General features: G+C 42.1%; 1 protein-coding gene across 14 annotated transcripts in view; it reads left to right on the plus strand.

Moving 5' to 3' along the window:
* Positions 1-16,488, plus strand: part of DLG2 (discs large MAGUK scaffold protein 2) — a 1,248,672-nt gene that overhangs the window by 627,354 nt on the left and 604,830 nt on the right. For 13 of the 14 annotated variants that reach the window (XM_089512900.1, XM_089512903.1, XM_089512905.1 and 10 more), the window contains one exon: positions 4,917-5,078. In XM_089512900.1, the coding sequence (XP_089369026.1) occupies positions 4,917-5,078 (162 nt within the window). The remainder of the gene's footprint in view (positions 1-4,916; positions 5,079-16,488) is intronic. The other variant, XM_089512914.1, reaches the window with a different exon arrangement.

Raw genomic sequence — 16,488 nt, forward strand, 5'->3', positions numbered from 1 at the left:
TGGGCTCCAACCTGCACCCTTTCTGGGTCTTCTCAAACTCCTTTTTTTTTTTTTGACCTGACAGATACAGTTTAGTCTGTGTACATTGAAAGTTTGTTCAAGAGAAATCTTTGTTGATCTTTTAAAAAGTTATAAGATGCCATATTACCCAGTTAGTTGGGTTTTACCTGGATTCCCCACATGCCCATTTCCACAACATGGTGCCCCCAAAATACTTCAGTCGTACTCCCACCCCTTGCCTGATGCTCCCTTCACATCACCAGGACCAGCACCCTCAGGTTTTGATCCTGAAATCTCAAGGAATGGGTTTGCTTGCAATCCTAGTAGAGCAGCAATCCAGGCCCTGCAACATTGCTGCTTCTATTTAATGTTTTTAAACAAACAAACTGGGAATGTGTGTGCTTTTTAAAGATGGACACATTTCCATTTAATAGCTTGCAGCAGCACAGTCTGTGCAGCTCCATTAGAGGTAATTACAGGGGATTTAAAATATCTGTTGTGGGTTGGCAGTACATGATGCCCCGTTTGTAGCAGGCACTGATTTGTAATTAGAATTCATCATCCACCTGTTCTTTTGTGAAGCTCTGAAGCCATGTGTGTGTGTGTTTGTGCATGCATGTTTGGAGGAGGTGGAGGGCTCTGTTTGACAGCAACTAACTGGAGGGAAGGGTGGGCAACTCTTAGGCCTGTTACAGACAGCCAAAATAAAGCTGCTTCGAGTCACAGTGGAGGTATGGTGTTTCAGTGATGCATGAATCCTAAGAGTCCAGAAGCCACACCAAAGCCATGCTCCAGTCTGGAGCGTGGCTTTGGTGCGACTTCTGGACTCTTAGGATTCATGCATCATTGAAACACCATACCTCCACTGTGACTCGAAGCAGCTTTATTTTGGCTGTCTGTAACAGGCCTTAGGCTGCTTTTGCATGACTTAAGAATTTCCAGGTTGAATAAATATAGCTTACCAGCCATGTGTTGTTACTTTCCAGATGCTTGGAAAGCTATCTGCTTTTTTCAGTACCGAGGCACAGGTTTTCCTCTAGCTTGAACTCTTGAGCAAGGGATTTAGTCACTAAGAACCTCCAGTTCCTAATTTCTTCTCATATACATCTCTATTACACCTTCTCTTTCAGGTAGGGCTCATCAGTTGGCAGAAGAGGATCCACACTGTGGTTCACTCTTCCTCTCTTCTTCCTTTTCAGTTCATATTGGATAAATATTTGCATCTGGCCAGTGATGATGATGACAATAATAACAACAATATTTATTTGTACATGCCTTTTTCACCAAAGGGTGAAACATCAGACATATTTAATCAAGGAAAAAACAATAGAACATAACACCATAATATACTAAAAATGAAATCACCCAACCAGTCACTATTCATCTCAGCAACTTTAGGCAGACTCAGCAGCTTAATCCAGCAAATTAAAGAGGAAGGCCCTTAACCTTTTGCAAAAATGGGTAAGATCTTACTGCAGCCAGAGTTACAAAGGAAGATTGTTCTATAATTGTGGAGCCAGATCCTGAAAAGCTCACATCCTTGATAGAGACGTATGTGTTTGTGGAACCATCAATAATCCTTTGCCTGTAGTTCTTAAATTCCTAGATGATACATACCATGCTAGCTCGGCTGCCAGGTACTGGGGAAGGTTAGAGTAAGGCTCTGACCTCCCCCAATATCTGGAATGAATGAGGTTTAAGCAATTGCTGAAATTCAACCATCCCCAAGGTTAAATCACTGCTATCTCTTCTCACCAGAGCCCCTTGTCTGTGTGTCCTCCTGCACTGGGATGATATGCTTTTAGAACCTTGGCTTTGAATGTTCCAGACTTCCCCAGACTCAATATATAACTTCTGTGACACCCACTAGATATCTCTTGTGATCTTATTTTGTGCTGGCCCCTTTCTATTGCATTCTCTCTTTATTAAATTGGCACTGAACTGTCTGCACAGCTTGGTTGCACAGCCTCTTTGCAGGGTTGTTGCACATACTGATGGAAATACTGAAGTTAAGGATAATGGCAGTGTTATCATAGATACTATACCCAAACCAGGAAGATTTGTTCATCTTGGTTGACTTCTGTATGCATCTGGCCATGAGTTTGTATTTGGCTTGGTAGGTCAGGTCATCCATTTTGGAGGCCTGCCCTAAGAGACTGCCATTTCAGGATTAGGAGATGAGTGAATGGGAGATGGCAAGATCAGAGACCATCTAGTTTGGAGGTAAAGTGGTATAGTGTTCATCATGAAAGTTCTCATAGCTACAATCCCAAGACCAGTGAAAAACTGTAGATAGTTATGTTCATCCATTTGTATCAACAAGCCAGTTCAAACACTCTTTTTTTTAATCTCCATCAGGAACAGATCTTTTGTAAATCTAATGGCCCTTACCTGTCCAAGGCACTAGAATCAAAGATATTATACCAAATGACAAAACAAAAACAAACAAAAAAAACACCTTAATTTGCTATGAGATAATGGAAGATTCCTGTTCCTAGAAAGCCTAAAGATTCTGGCTTAATTATTGCTTTCACCTGCAAGGCCTTGGTTTTGTTTAGGAAAAACTAGAGTCAGACTCTGCAACTGGGAATGATTTTGTCCCCCTTAAAAGGCTTCCCATGTGAACTACTTCGTTGCCAAAGGTTTCTGAACTCTAGGCCTCAGATCAGCTAATTGGGACCATCTTGGTTGTTATGGGTTGTGCATATAAAAATAACTTTTGCTACTTGCTTATTGCCTCACTTTTGTGAATGTTTTGCATTCTTTTGGAAAGATTCACCTTTTATCACGATTGCTGTATGTATGTTAAACCTTGCTTTGGTGTAATGACTAGATGTTTTACCTGTAGTCTTGGATATTGCTTTGTGAAGTCAACTTGGTATGTATAGTTAGTGTGTGGTGGTGGTGGTGGTGTGTGCTTTTAATTCATTTCTGATTTATGACAACCCTAAGGTTTTTCTTGGCAAGATTTATTCAGGGAAGGTTTGTCATTGTTTTCCCATGATTTTGAGAGCATATGACTTGCTGAAAGTCACCCATTGGGTTTCATGGCTGAGCTGGGAATCAAACCCTTGTCTCCAGAGTCATAGTCCAACATTCAAACCACTACACCACATTGGTGCTACTTTTATTATTTTTGTCCTATTAGATGTGTGTTTTCTTCTGCACATTATGTGGTACTAATTTCAGTATGAACCAACAAGTCAGTGCTACTGTTTAAAGTCTATGGGCTTGTCTAGATTACCTGTACACCCTGAATTCCCCCAAGACTGGCTGTGTGTTGTTTACGTTAGTCATCCCCCAAATCCTGAACTGGGTCTGAGCTGTTAAGCCAACACCCACACCCAATCCGGTGTTTCAGTGTCTTGTTCTGAATTAAAAAGACTTGCTCTGGGTTTTCCAGAAAACTCTAAGCAAAATACAGTGATGATGGGCAGTTCCTTCCTATGTGGCCCCTTCCAAGTAGTTCTGCAGGCATTCATCATTGGTCAGAGCGAGGCTGGGCACCTCATTTTTACCTCAGAACAACTCATGCCCACAGCAGTGGCACTGACCACCTAGCAGAGATTCTGTGGGGAGGCAGTTGCCCATTGTTCATTGATAACCTGTATCAGGGAAGGATGGATTCAGTGAGAATTTGAGACCAGAATACTCTAGGGGCAGCCTGGGGTATTCTGGCAAATGTAGATGAGCACTAAGACCCTGGACAGATGGGTGGCAAAACGCTGTCTCTCTTTGCTGTGCATCATTGCTGCAGCAACCAAACCATGCAGGAAGAAGCCACCTGGAGCAGCTTCTTTTTTGAGATGTCATAAAAGCTGTGATGCAGCCCGATGATGCCCCTTCCTGCCAGTGATGTCCGTACGCTGTGCATCGCATACGTAATAATCATGGCGGCCCCCATGTGGATGGGAGGCTGCCATGATGGCGACACATGTATGTACTAGGGCTTGGGAGCGTGGAGTTGCTGTGCGTTTCCGAACCCTAGAATTGGTGCTGGCACACTGCTTCCTGCCTATATATACTGGGCCTAAGACTCTAATTGGAGGATGTTGAATTAGCCCGCTTAGCAATCTATTGTAGGGTATGCTCTGATCAGCTGAGCAGATATTTTTGGGGTGAGTCTACCTATTGGGGGTTCAAAGATGGCCTAGAGACTTGGTTGGGCTAGTACATAGACTCAGCCCCTTCTGCTGCTCAGCTACCAGATGTAGCTCATGACAATATATTGTTTGAGGGGAGGGGGAATCTCTCTCAGCTCCTGTGAAGACCGTTGCTAAACTCGGAAGGAACCGGGAAGCCAAAAAAGGCTCAGAAATAATTTTGATGATTTTGTGTCTAGATCTGCTCTAGTTTTTGCCAGGGAGTGGTTTGCGTGTTTTTTTGGCTCTTCTCAGACAATTTTAGGCCCAGGAGAGGCCTCTTTTTTAAAACAATGAGAAGTGACTAAAATAGGAATTTGGTTCCTGTTCACTGTATGTTGTTTTAAAAAGCCTCTCTTGATCCTATAATGTGCTGGGGATAGAGGTCAAAAACATGGCAAAAAGCTCTCCCCATGCCTTCTAGAGGAATTTGGGAACACTTGGGAGCAAAGAAAAATGTACAAAAACATTTAAAAAAATATTTTGAAGCCACAAAAACAGATCGGGGGGGGGGGGCACAATTCATAGATTATACTTTGCCCTCACCCAGCTAATTTATATATTGGTTCAATTAACTATTGTGGCTGCATTATATGGAACCTGGGATTGTTGTTCAGTGAGGCAGTGGAGTTCTCTAAGAATTCTAGATACTTAGGAGTGATGTCAAAACCATTATTCTCCAGTGTTCATGAAAATCATTATGATGGAAGACTTACTAATGTTTCTCCCATGATCCCTAACAGTTCTTTTCTTCTCTCTCCTTCTGCCTCCTAGAAGTATCGCTACCAAGATGAAGATGCTCCACACGATCATTCTTTACCTCGTTTAACTCATGAAGTGAGAGGGCCAGAACTAGTTCACGTTTCCGAAAAGAATTTATCACAGATAGAAAACGTCCATGGATACGTCCTTCAATCGCACATCTCACCTTTGAAGGTTTGTAAATTACATTTCCTCTCATTAAAGAAAATGAAAAAAAGGAAGAGAATAGCTAAAAGATAGGTATGTCTTGTCTGGAGTTCGCATTTCATGCCACTTTGTGCAAACAGTTTCTTTGGGGCAATGGTGAAAGACTGGCATATTGTTCTGTTCTGGAATTTCCAAGAATTAACCTGTCACTCTTGTGTGAAGAAAGAGCTCTGTGGTTGCCTTCATCAGCCTGTTGTTTGCTGAGCTGTTTTCTGTTGTTGCCTTTCAGTTCTTATTTTGAAACTTAAGTTCTGAGAGTTTTGTGATTAAAAAGAAGTCTTGTCTGTGCTGTACTCATCTTCATATATACTCTGTTTCCCCGAAAATAAGACATATCCATAAAATAAGCTGTAGCAGGATTTCTAAGCATTTGCACAATATGAGCCATACCCCGAGAATAAGACATAGTGATAGGCCAGGTGCGGAACGGAAGGGGGTGGGAAGAGAATGGAAAGATTGGGGCCAATGGTTCTAAAGGAAATGGAGTTGCAAGAAATTCATGATGGAATTCCGGGTTTGGAGAGTTATGAAAATGTTCCAGAAGAAGAATCATAGAATCATAGAGCTGGAAGAGACCGTAAGGGCCATCCAGTCCAACCCCCTGCCATGCAGGAAATCCAGATCAAAGCATCCCTGACAGATGGCCATCCAGCCTCTGTTTAAAGACCTCCAAGGAAGGAGATTCTATCACCTTCCGAGGAAGTGCATTCCACTGCCGAACAGCCCTTACTGTCAGGAAGTTCCTCCTAATGTTCAGGTGGAATCTCTTTTCCTGTAGCTTGCATCCATTGTTCCGGGTCCTGTTCTCTGGAGCAGCAGAAAACAAGCTTGCTCCCTCCTCAATATGATATCCTTTCAAATATTTAAACAGGGCTATCATATCACCTCTTAACCTTCTTTTCTCCAGGCTAAACATCCCCAGCTCCCTAAGTCGTTCCTCATAGGGCATGGTCTCCAGACCCTTCACCATTTTTGTCGCCCTCCTTTGGACACGCTCCAGTTTCTCCACATCCTTTTTAAATTGTGGTGCCCAGAACTGGACACAATATTCCAGGTGGGGCCTGACCAGAGCAGAATATAGTGGCACTATTGCTTCCTTTGATCTAGACACTATACTTCTATTGATGCGGCCTAAAATCACATTGGCCTTGTTAGCTGCAGCATCGCACTGTTGACTCATGTTCAACTTGTGGTCTACTTGTTGTCTCCTTAAGCCAGGTGTCCCCCATCCTATATCTGTGCCTTTCATTTTTTCGCCCTAAGCGCAGTACCTTACATTTCTCCCTGTTGAAGTTCATTTTGTTAGCTGTGGCCCAGCTTTCTAGTCTATTCAGGTAATTTTGAATTTTGATCCTGTCCTATGGAGTATTAGCTATTTCTCCTAATTTGGTGTCATCTGCAAATTTGATAAGTATGCCTCCAATTTTTTTCCTCCAAGTCATTGATAAAGATGTTGAACAGTACTGGTCCCAGGACAGAGCCCTGTGGGACCCCACTGGTCACTTCTCTGCAGGATGAAAAGGTGCCATTGTTGAGCACCCTTTGGGTTCGGCCGGTCAACCAATTACAAATCCACATAACAGTTGCCTTGTCCAACCCACATTTTACAAGCTTATTTGCAAGAATGTCATGGGGAACTTTGTCAAAGGCCTTACTGAAATCGAGATATATTATATCCACAGCATTCCCTTCATCTAACAAGGTGGTAACTTTATCAAAGAATGAGATAAGATTTGTCTGGCATGACTTCTTTCTCTGAAACCTGTGTTGACTTTTTGTGATTATGGCATTGCCTTCTAGATGTTCACAGACTCTCTTTTTAATGATCTGCTCCAGAATCTTTCCTGGTATTGATGTCAGACTAACTGGACGATAATTGTTTGGATCCTCTTGCTTCCCCTTTTTGAAGATGGGGACAATGTTTGCCCTCCTCCAGTCTGCTGGCACTTCTCCTGTTCTCCAGGAGTTTTCAAAGATTATTGCCAATTATTGCCAAGACGACTTAACTATATTTGAATAAATGTAGATTGTTGTACCATACTTAATAAAACTAAGACATACCCTGAAAATAAGCCATAGTGTGTCTTCTTCAGGAAAAATAAATATAAGACAATGTCTTATTTTCAGGGGAAAATGGTACACATATGATAGTGTGATAACACTTGGCAAAGTATATTAATGGTTGGTGGCACAGGAAAATAAATGCATCTTCCATCTTTAAAAAGAAAGTTGGTTGGTTGGACTGCAAGAGACGTCAGAAATGAGAGGATTCTCAGCACAGTACTCATGGAACCTCACCACAACCAACAATCTCCTTCATGGGCTTATCAGATGGCAGTGGCACCATTCTGGTGCTGTCATTTTGATTTCCCACAATGCTCTGGAGCAATACCACATCCAGAGTATTGTGGGGAATTTAAACAATTGTCAAGCCAGTGTTGTGGAGAGGGAGCCCAGGGGAAGTATAGCCATTGGCTGCTGTCTAAGAATCTTAGATGTCAGATGACTCCAAGATTGATAATTTATATTCTCCTGCCAAGAACTGCAGAGCATGATGCTGGAATCTCAGGGTCTGTGGTGGTTTCTGTGGCAGTGGGGTGGTGAATCCGTTCTAGGCTTTAATTATTATTATTATTATTAAACTTTATTTCTAAAGCGCTGTGATTATACACAGTGCTGTACAAAGTCGGTAAAATTAGAGAGAATATAAAAGCCTGCCCAAGGTGTACATTCTAAAATAATAACAATTAAAAGAGGAATAGTTAAAATTACCATATAGAAAAGAAAAAACAAATTAAAAACATCCAATATCAAACAAATCACATCACATCAAATACTGTCAGACAGCCAGATGACAATCACAAATTCCCTGAGAACGCTTCCCTAAACAATATGAATTTTGTTAATATGAATTTTAAAGGAGAAGCTGGATTTATTTTAGAGATAGGGTTTTAGAGATAGCTGCCTTAAAAATTTAGACTATAACATGCTTGGAGTCTCTGCCCCAAGACAGTTGGCAAGTCACCAGCTTCCACAGACCTAAACTTTGATGAACAAGTTACTTAAAGCTGTGTTGTGCACTCAGATCTCAGAAGTTTGTTCAGCACAGGAGAAAATAGTACTTTGTAACTTCAAGTGCTGTGATTGTTAGACAATAGGAAAACATGGGATTAGTTTAGGGAGACTGTACTTCTGGCTTTGCCTGCAACTGAGGAACATCTCCCTTGCTTGAGTTCATCAAGTAATGACTGAGAACTTTGGATAGACAAATGTACTTGCTAGATCTGGATTTGGGGTATATCTGCTTTGCATTTCGGCCTGGGCCTTGTACTCATTCATAGGATGGAATACCCTTGGCCAGCAGTGATCGTTGGAACATTTTGAGAGCCTGTTCACTAAAGCAAGTGAAGCCCAAGACCTTTTTCTGACTGAGGCCATCAAGATGGCATCCGCATCTTAGTCCACATATAGAACCTTGACTGGGCTATGGGCTGGTGATCTACTCCAACATCAATAATGGAATGGTGTCTGCCACCACACTCAAGGAAGCAGGTCAGTTTAGCAGGCCCAATATTGGTCCTGTGGAATATACAACTCTGCCCTCCAACAGAGGGAAACAACCACAGAGTTCAGGATGAACAGCCAAAAAGTTGTCATCAGTTTGCCTTCTGCCTAATGGCCATGGTGTCCACTCAGCCTAATTATATCTTCCAGTTGTGTCCATTTGGCAAGGATGGTCCTGCTTATGCCATCCCATTTTTTCATCTGCTTTTAAAATGTCCCAGTTTCTCTCTTCTCCTCCCACTTTCCCCTGTTGTCCTTGGTTTGTTTCCATGGGTGCAAACCGAGTTTAATATGCAAAAGTACTTTTGTGCTCAATTAGCTCTCAAAGGAGAAGAGGAAGTTGGAATCTTTACATTCTCAGGAGGTACAGGCAAACAGCTGCAACTTCTCCTAGCTTGTGTGGTCTTCCCCATTAATAACTGTTGTCATCTTGACCACACTGTGATGTTGCTTGACCACATGCAACCTCATTTTCATCTATGAAATTTTAGAGGGTATGCTAATGATAAGGTTACCTACACCTCAGGACTGAATTTAAGAAGGAGCTCATAGTTACTTGAGTAAAATAATTATGGAGACAGTAGTACTGTTAAAGAGGACCTTGTGCCAAAGGCCCAGCATACCCAACCCTGGAGAATAAGTATAAAGACTTGAAATTCAGCAGTGTCTTCCACAGAGTTATAGCACGTTGATCCCACTTTAACTGTCATGGTTGCATCTTATGGAACTTGGGATTGTGGTTCAGCAAGGCAGTAAAGTTCTCTGTCGAAGAATTCTAAGGCCTGTTACAGACAGCCAAAATAAAGCTGCTTCGAGTCACAGTGGAGGTATGGTGTTTCAATGATGCACGCGTCCTAAGAGTCCAGAAGTTGCACCAAAGCCACGCTCCAGTCCTTAGGGCTGGAGCATGGCTTTGGTGCAACTTTTGGACTCTTAGGACGCATGAATAATTGAAACACCATACCTCCACTGTGACTCGAAGCAGCTTTATTTTGGCTGTCTGTAACAGGCCTAGGTATCTTATGAAACTACAATTCCTGGGATTCTATAGGACAGTTAATGTGGAATCAAAGGGTAGAAATTTATCAATACTGAACTGAGATTCCCCCATTGTGAAGTAAGTCATACCATACATGTTTCCGGTGGTGGGGAGAGGTAATGAGAACATGGAATCCAGAATCCAGAATTATCTCATTGAATAACAAGAAACTTCTTTGTCTCTTCATGAATCCCAGGTTACTAGTACTTGTTCAGAATAATACTGTGCTGTCAGTTTTGCAGTTCAGGTGACCACTGTCAGAAGCAAAACAGTCTCCTTGCTTCTGCTGTTGTGTATAGGACCAATTCCACTTGAAAGAGGTATTTGCAGGGATTAGGCTGTCTTCAGATATGCCCCCCCCCCAAAAAAAAAAAAGAAAAAGAAAAAGAAAGAAGTCATTATTAAAAAAGACATTAGTCTAAAAATTCTTCCCCCACGTTCTTGCCTTGATTTAACACTAGATGGTGCAATTAGCTGAGGATCCCTTTGGTCCAGGAACTGTGAGTAGTAGGGTTTCTAGAAGCTATGAAGAAAGATTCAGATACATGGAGCTAAAGGAATATAAAAGGGAGGAAAGCAAATATTGATTTATTCAAGACTACCTTGTGGGCTTTGTTGTTTTTATTGTTGTATATTGTATTAACTCTGCTGTTACCCGTCTCGATCCTCAAAGCAGAAGAGGCGGGATATAAATAATAATAATAATAATAATAATAATAATAATACCTGATTTGTTTATTTCAATTGAAAATATTTGCAAATCATCTCTTTCCCCCAACCTCTAACATTTCAGAGATGAAAAATGAGATACAAGTGGTTGCACAGCATCAGAGTATTGTCAGGATGGTGGAGGTTTTTTTAGTGAGGAAGAACAGACAAAGCTAGGAGAGGCTGCAGCTCTTTGCTTTTTCATGAACTGATTGGGAAGGACAAGATTCTTCCCAGCCCAAGAAACTGAGTGTGGACTTCTTTTGTACTTTGAACTCAGCATCAATTGAAATAAACTGAAGACAAAGGGGGGGGGGGGTTAAAGTGGGGAGAGAAAGCAGGGCATTTTGAAAGTAGCTGAAAAAGTGGGATGGCCTCTGCAGAGACCTTGGGCAAATCTACACTGTAGAAATAATTCAGGTCGACATCACTTTAACTGCCATTGCTCCATCCTACAGAATCCTGATATTTGTAGTTTGGTGAAGCACCAGCATGCTTTGGCAGAGGAGGCTAAAGATCATGTAAAACTACAAATCTCAGGATTCCATAAGATGGAGCTACTGCACTTAAAGTGGTATCTTAACTGCATTATTACTACAGTGTAGTTTCACCCAAGCTCTCTGCAGAAGACCTCAGATTCCAGGCAGGCTTATAGAAATGGAGGCAGTCTTTCTGATATCTTGAGTCCATGCTACTCTTTCCTGATTTTCCTTAGCACAGTGCCATACCTCCCTCTGGGACAGCAGAAATACAGCAGTATATGTGGAGAGGCTTGACACACCTGCAACTAAAGTGGTGCTGCCTCAACTGTTCTCACTGAACAGTCAGCCTGCCTAGATAAGGCAGGCAGCAGAAGTACCGCTGGAAGCAGTACCTATCTTCCACTGTAGAAAAGACACCTGAGACAGTGCTCTGCTTTCTGGACCCTTGGAACTCCTGTGCCTCCCTTGCCCAAGCCTCCCTATGCCTGATTTAGGAGTTATTTTCACTGTGAAAATAATCCAGGATGAATCCAGGTTAAATCTCCGTTGTTCACACACATCCTGAATGCAACTGATTAATTTTTTTGGGGGGAGGGGGTCTGTCAACCCACCCACTTAATTTAGGATAATTGATATTGGAGTTTTTCCTGAGGTTTTTTTTTCTTTTTCAAATCTATATCATCAGTAGTGTGAATAACTGATGTGAATAGACCTGAATAGACCCGGGATAAAAGGCTGCATACCAAAAAAGGAGTTCTGAATGCATTCACATCATCAACTCCATCTGTATTTGAATGCTTGCATGTGTGAACAATCGAACTCACAGAGATGCGCATAGATGCAGAGTATGAATAACAAGCCCGGAATGCATGAGTATGATGATTTGCATTATGGTGCTAAAAAAAGATGTGTGATTGCCTTCTTAGTTTTCCCAGCTACTGACTGGTTCATTGGCTTCTTGACCTCTGGATGGTTCATTACCCACACAGTCTCTCTTTTCCTAATGAACCGGGACACAATGGAATGGGAAATACATACCTGTCCAAATATTAGTATGCAAAGGGATCTTGCAGCACCTTTGAGACTTTAACTGAAAGATAGAAGTTGGTAGCATGAGCTTTTGTAGACTTGAGCCTACTTCATCAGATGCATTTGGTGGAGTGGAAAGCCCAGGTACAACAGACCTATACAGCAGTTTTTATGTGAGAATGTCCATTGGAATGCAAAACTTTGTTAGACTGCAGTGCCCGCCAGCTCTTGGTAACAAAGACACGGGTGAGGGATGAATGGGGCTGCAGCCCAATAACATCTGGAGTGTCTAATTTTTCCAATGTCTGACTGAGTGGGTGCAACTCTGCTGTGTATTTGTATACTCAGAAAGTCTTAGGGATGACTTGGGGCAAGATTTCATCTAAATCGAAACACACTGAGGCAAAATATTAGGGTGTCTTTTTAGAACAGAATTCTGGAGAACTTTCAGTAAAGCAGAAATGTTTGACAAGATCAGCAAAACCGTAACCATCTCTGGCTCCTAGCCATACGCAGCAGGTTTGGTTCTGCCTTCAATAGCAGGTGAAAGATTATTGGGAGTGGGAAGGAGCATAATATATTTTTTAAAAGATCAAACTCTTTCAAGGAATGTCTTACAACTTCCTCACTGTGTATCTGCAATTCAAATGCACTCATTTATCTTGATCTCTCATCTCTCTCTATCTCTGATTGAAGTACTAGTCATTTTCGGTTCTTCTGGGGAATAGAGGTAATCAGTATTCATCATCAGACAAGAGCAAAAACTACATTTGCCAAAATGAATCTTTAGGGTTTGTAATTACTGGGTTGATGTTTGGTTTTATTTTCTTCCTTTAAGTGTGTTACAATATGCGAGGAGCTCTCGGTGTATTCTGCACCTATGGAAAGAAGTCATTTAGAGACAGCAAGGTATAGGTGAAAGGACTATTTTCTTTCAAGGTGATGTTTCAGCCCATTTGGTAAAAATGCATTCTGCCATAATGTGTGCATTTAGGTTTGGAAATCTAGAAATTTGGCTACGATCTACCCACAGCTCCTTTTAATGCTGACTTCTTAGATTCTGACCAGAAAATTGTAGCTGATGTATTCTAATATAATGAGTTTTTTTTTCCAGATGATGCAGTACCACAGAGATGGGCGAAATGCGGGCTGCATGGACTCCCTTATGGCTGTTTTTGTCATGCTCTGGGCCACCCAGGATCAAATCGTTTTGTCCCCAATTGCCTTCTGGGGATGTGGGGGTATTTTTGTCATTCCCCTATTAGGCCCAGGACTAGCCTTTTTTTAAAAAAACCAGAAGTAAACTGGAAGAGACTTCAGGTCATTTTCTATTTTGAAAAAAGCTTTGTCCTGAGCCTAAAATGCCCCCCCCCCCAATTCTGAGAATGCCTTCCATAGGCCCTAAAAGGTGTTTAGAGACATTTGGGGACAAAAAGATTTTCTTTTCAATTTTGCAATGGGGATATGGTGAGAGAGTGTCCCCCCCCCCCCCCCAGTATTCAAGGGGTTTAATGCGGTCCCCTAACATCTCACAGTTGCCCTCTGCTGCAGTACCATATTCTGTGATCATTTTTTGCCTGGCTACATAAAGGCAGTGGGTTAGCCTAGAGGCACTGTTCTGTCCCCTGACCCAAACAGCCATAGATTGGCCACAGAGTTTTACTAAAGAATTTCCTTGGCATCACTGCATGCTCAGTCACCTTCACACCCTCACACTTCCATAGGACCTATGCATAAGTATACCCGAGGAAAGGTACTCTCTGCTGATTCCAAATAGGATCCTGGCCTCCATCTCAGTCCATGCTCAACCAAATTCCATTCTGTGACCTATTGGATTTTCTGTAGACTACACCTTAATACTGCAAGATTTCCATCCTGGATTTTCCCTGGAAGCTCCATATTTTTTTAGATAAATAGGCTAGTGACTTCAATCACAATGTATTGTGTGTCTCACTCCAGATCTGTCAGCAACAAAGCACTTAGTCTCTCTGGGAGATGGAAAAATGGCTTTCCCAGGTCTTGCAGTTTCATGGCAAAACTTTAATAGATCGGTGTCATCTTCTTCTCACCTTCCAGATGCTTGGATTTTCATTTCTTATAAGCCCTAGACAGCATGGCCAATTGTAGAAATTTTGTATGTTGTAGTCCGAAGTATTAGGAGGGGATCAGGCTGGGGAACACTGCTACAGAGAGTCATGACTTCTGAATCAGGCAATCTGGGGAGCCAACAGGAGGGTCTATATATAGAGCAACCATCTCAGGCTGAACATCATATTGCTGTGAGAGTTGTCATAGTCTCTTCTGGCCAGCCTGACACCTAGAAACCAATCATCAAACTAACTTATACCATGTTTCCTGTATCTGGCTCTTCAAATTCATGGGTGATATTTTGTTTTGTTTTTGAGATTGAGCTGAATGTTTTCAGAGTCACACAACCTGCCGCTGAGCGTACTGATCCTTGACATCAGATCAGATGCAGGGGTGGGGGACCTTCATTCTTGCCATCTCACTGGTTCTACACAGGCAGAGAACACATGGGAGATCTCTTATTCCATTGATGCATGTGCATCCTTCACTGGTGCAGACTGCAATTATTCTGTGCCTAGATGCTATGATCAGATTCTCACTTGGTAGCTGTGCTTCTCATAACAAATTTATTGTGTTTAGCAAGGCTGATCCACGGACAACTGACATGCAGTTGACTGCTGGGGCTGGGCTCAAAGCCTTAGCAGCCTGGTAGAACCTGGCACAACTTACATTTCATGGGCATAGCTTTGAAGAACCCAGCATCAATTTCACGTTGTTGTTGTTGTTGTTGTTGTTGTTGTTATTTTATACAGGAAAAGAGATTCCACCTCAACATTAGGAGCAACTTCCTGACAGTAAGGGCTGTTCAACAATGGACCAAACTGACTCAGAGTGTAGTGGAATCTCCTTCCTTAGAGGTTTTTAAATAGAGGCTGTCGGGGATGCTTTGATTTAGATTTCCTGAATGGCAGGGGGTCGGATTGGATGGTCCTTGCAGTGTCTTCCAACTCTATGATTCTATGATTCATCTTTCTCCCAATATAGGTGATAGAACAGAACTTTGTGGAGGATTCAGCTACATTTTTGAAGTGGACCTCTAAACTCAGACAGTGTGGCAACTCAGGTTTCTAAGAGCTGTCAGTCAAAATGTATCTTCCCCAAGCTCTAATGAAAATGTGCATTAAACTAACGGCCCAAATCCAATTGCTGCCCCCCAAAAATAACTGTTGACAGACAGTCTGATGTTTCTTATGAGGTCTGTACAAGTAACCTGTGCAAGTGTTCACACTGGAGAATATTTCATTAATCTTGAACATATTTGAAAACAGTCCATAGGACCTTGTTTTGGATCTTGTCCCTTTTGATGAAAATGTTGCTCTCCCCCATTAGTGAAATGGTGCAGCTGGCATACATGATTTAATGAAAATGATATAGGATAATGTGGGTTGAGGACTAGAAAGGGATAGAGGAGAGTCAGAGTCAGGGTGAGAATTAGTTAGGATATATATGAGAGAAACAGGGAGAATAAGAGATGTAGGTGTTAGCCTCAATCAGTATTTGTATGTTCTAAATAAGCAATCTATGATATTGTGCTCAGTTTCTGTTTTGTGAGTGTGGAATGCCTTCATGTCCTTTCTGACTTGGCCCTAAGGTGAACCTATCACAGAGTTTTCTTGGCAATATTTGTTTGGAGGGGGTTTGACCTTGGCTTCCTTTGCATTTGAGAGAATGTAACTTCCCTAAGGTCATCCAGTGGGTTTCCATGGTGGGGTGGGGATTTCCAGGGTCCACGTCCACCACCCAAACTGCAATGCCACACCGGCTTTCAATTTCTGTGTAATAAATCATTATGTTGTGTTGACTTGAGCCTTTGAGAATACTACATATTGAGTTCAGACATGGTATTCAGACATGGTGACTGTGGTGGCAGCAATTAATATAGAGTGGTGATGTCTGGGGGGGGGGGGGGGATAAGATGAATAAAACCTCACACAGGAACCATGAGGGCATCTAAAACAGAGGCTCCCAAAGTTTGGTCCTCCAGGTGTTTTGTACTTCATTTCCCAGAACTCCTAACTATTGATCAAGCTGGCTAGGGCTTTTGGGAGTTGAAGTCCAAAACACCTGGAGGACCAATGTTTGGGAATCAGTGATCTAAAAGATTCCACATTTGTTGCCACAGCATAAGGGGATATAAGTGGAAGGTCTCACAGTGTCCAAATCTGGGAGATATAGGTGACTGTACCTTCAGGAAGGTGGTCAGATTCCTCCGTTTTGCTTGACGTTGAGGAGCAATTGCATGCATAATGCAAAAGAGAAGTATAAAGTATGGTTGCATGACCAGTTGTACAAATGTGTGATGCATTATAACTCTGGCATTGCAATAATAGTATAAGTTCATAATGAAAAGGATCTTGGTCATGGAGGCTACTGGTCCATCTAAACCTACCGTTGCATAGCAGTGTGTATTCAGGTTTTCCAACCCTGCCTGAAGATGCTGGGGATTGAACCTGTGGTCTTGGCATGC

Source organism: Sceloporus occidentalis, unplaced genomic scaffold (assembly GCF_023333645.1).
Source record: "Sceloporus occidentalis isolate IW3139 unplaced genomic scaffold, rSceOcc1.0.p SCAF_2, whole genome shotgun sequence".
In the NCBI taxonomy this organism is placed as follows: Eukaryota; Metazoa; Chordata; class Lepidosauria; order Squamata; family Phrynosomatidae; genus Sceloporus; species Sceloporus occidentalis.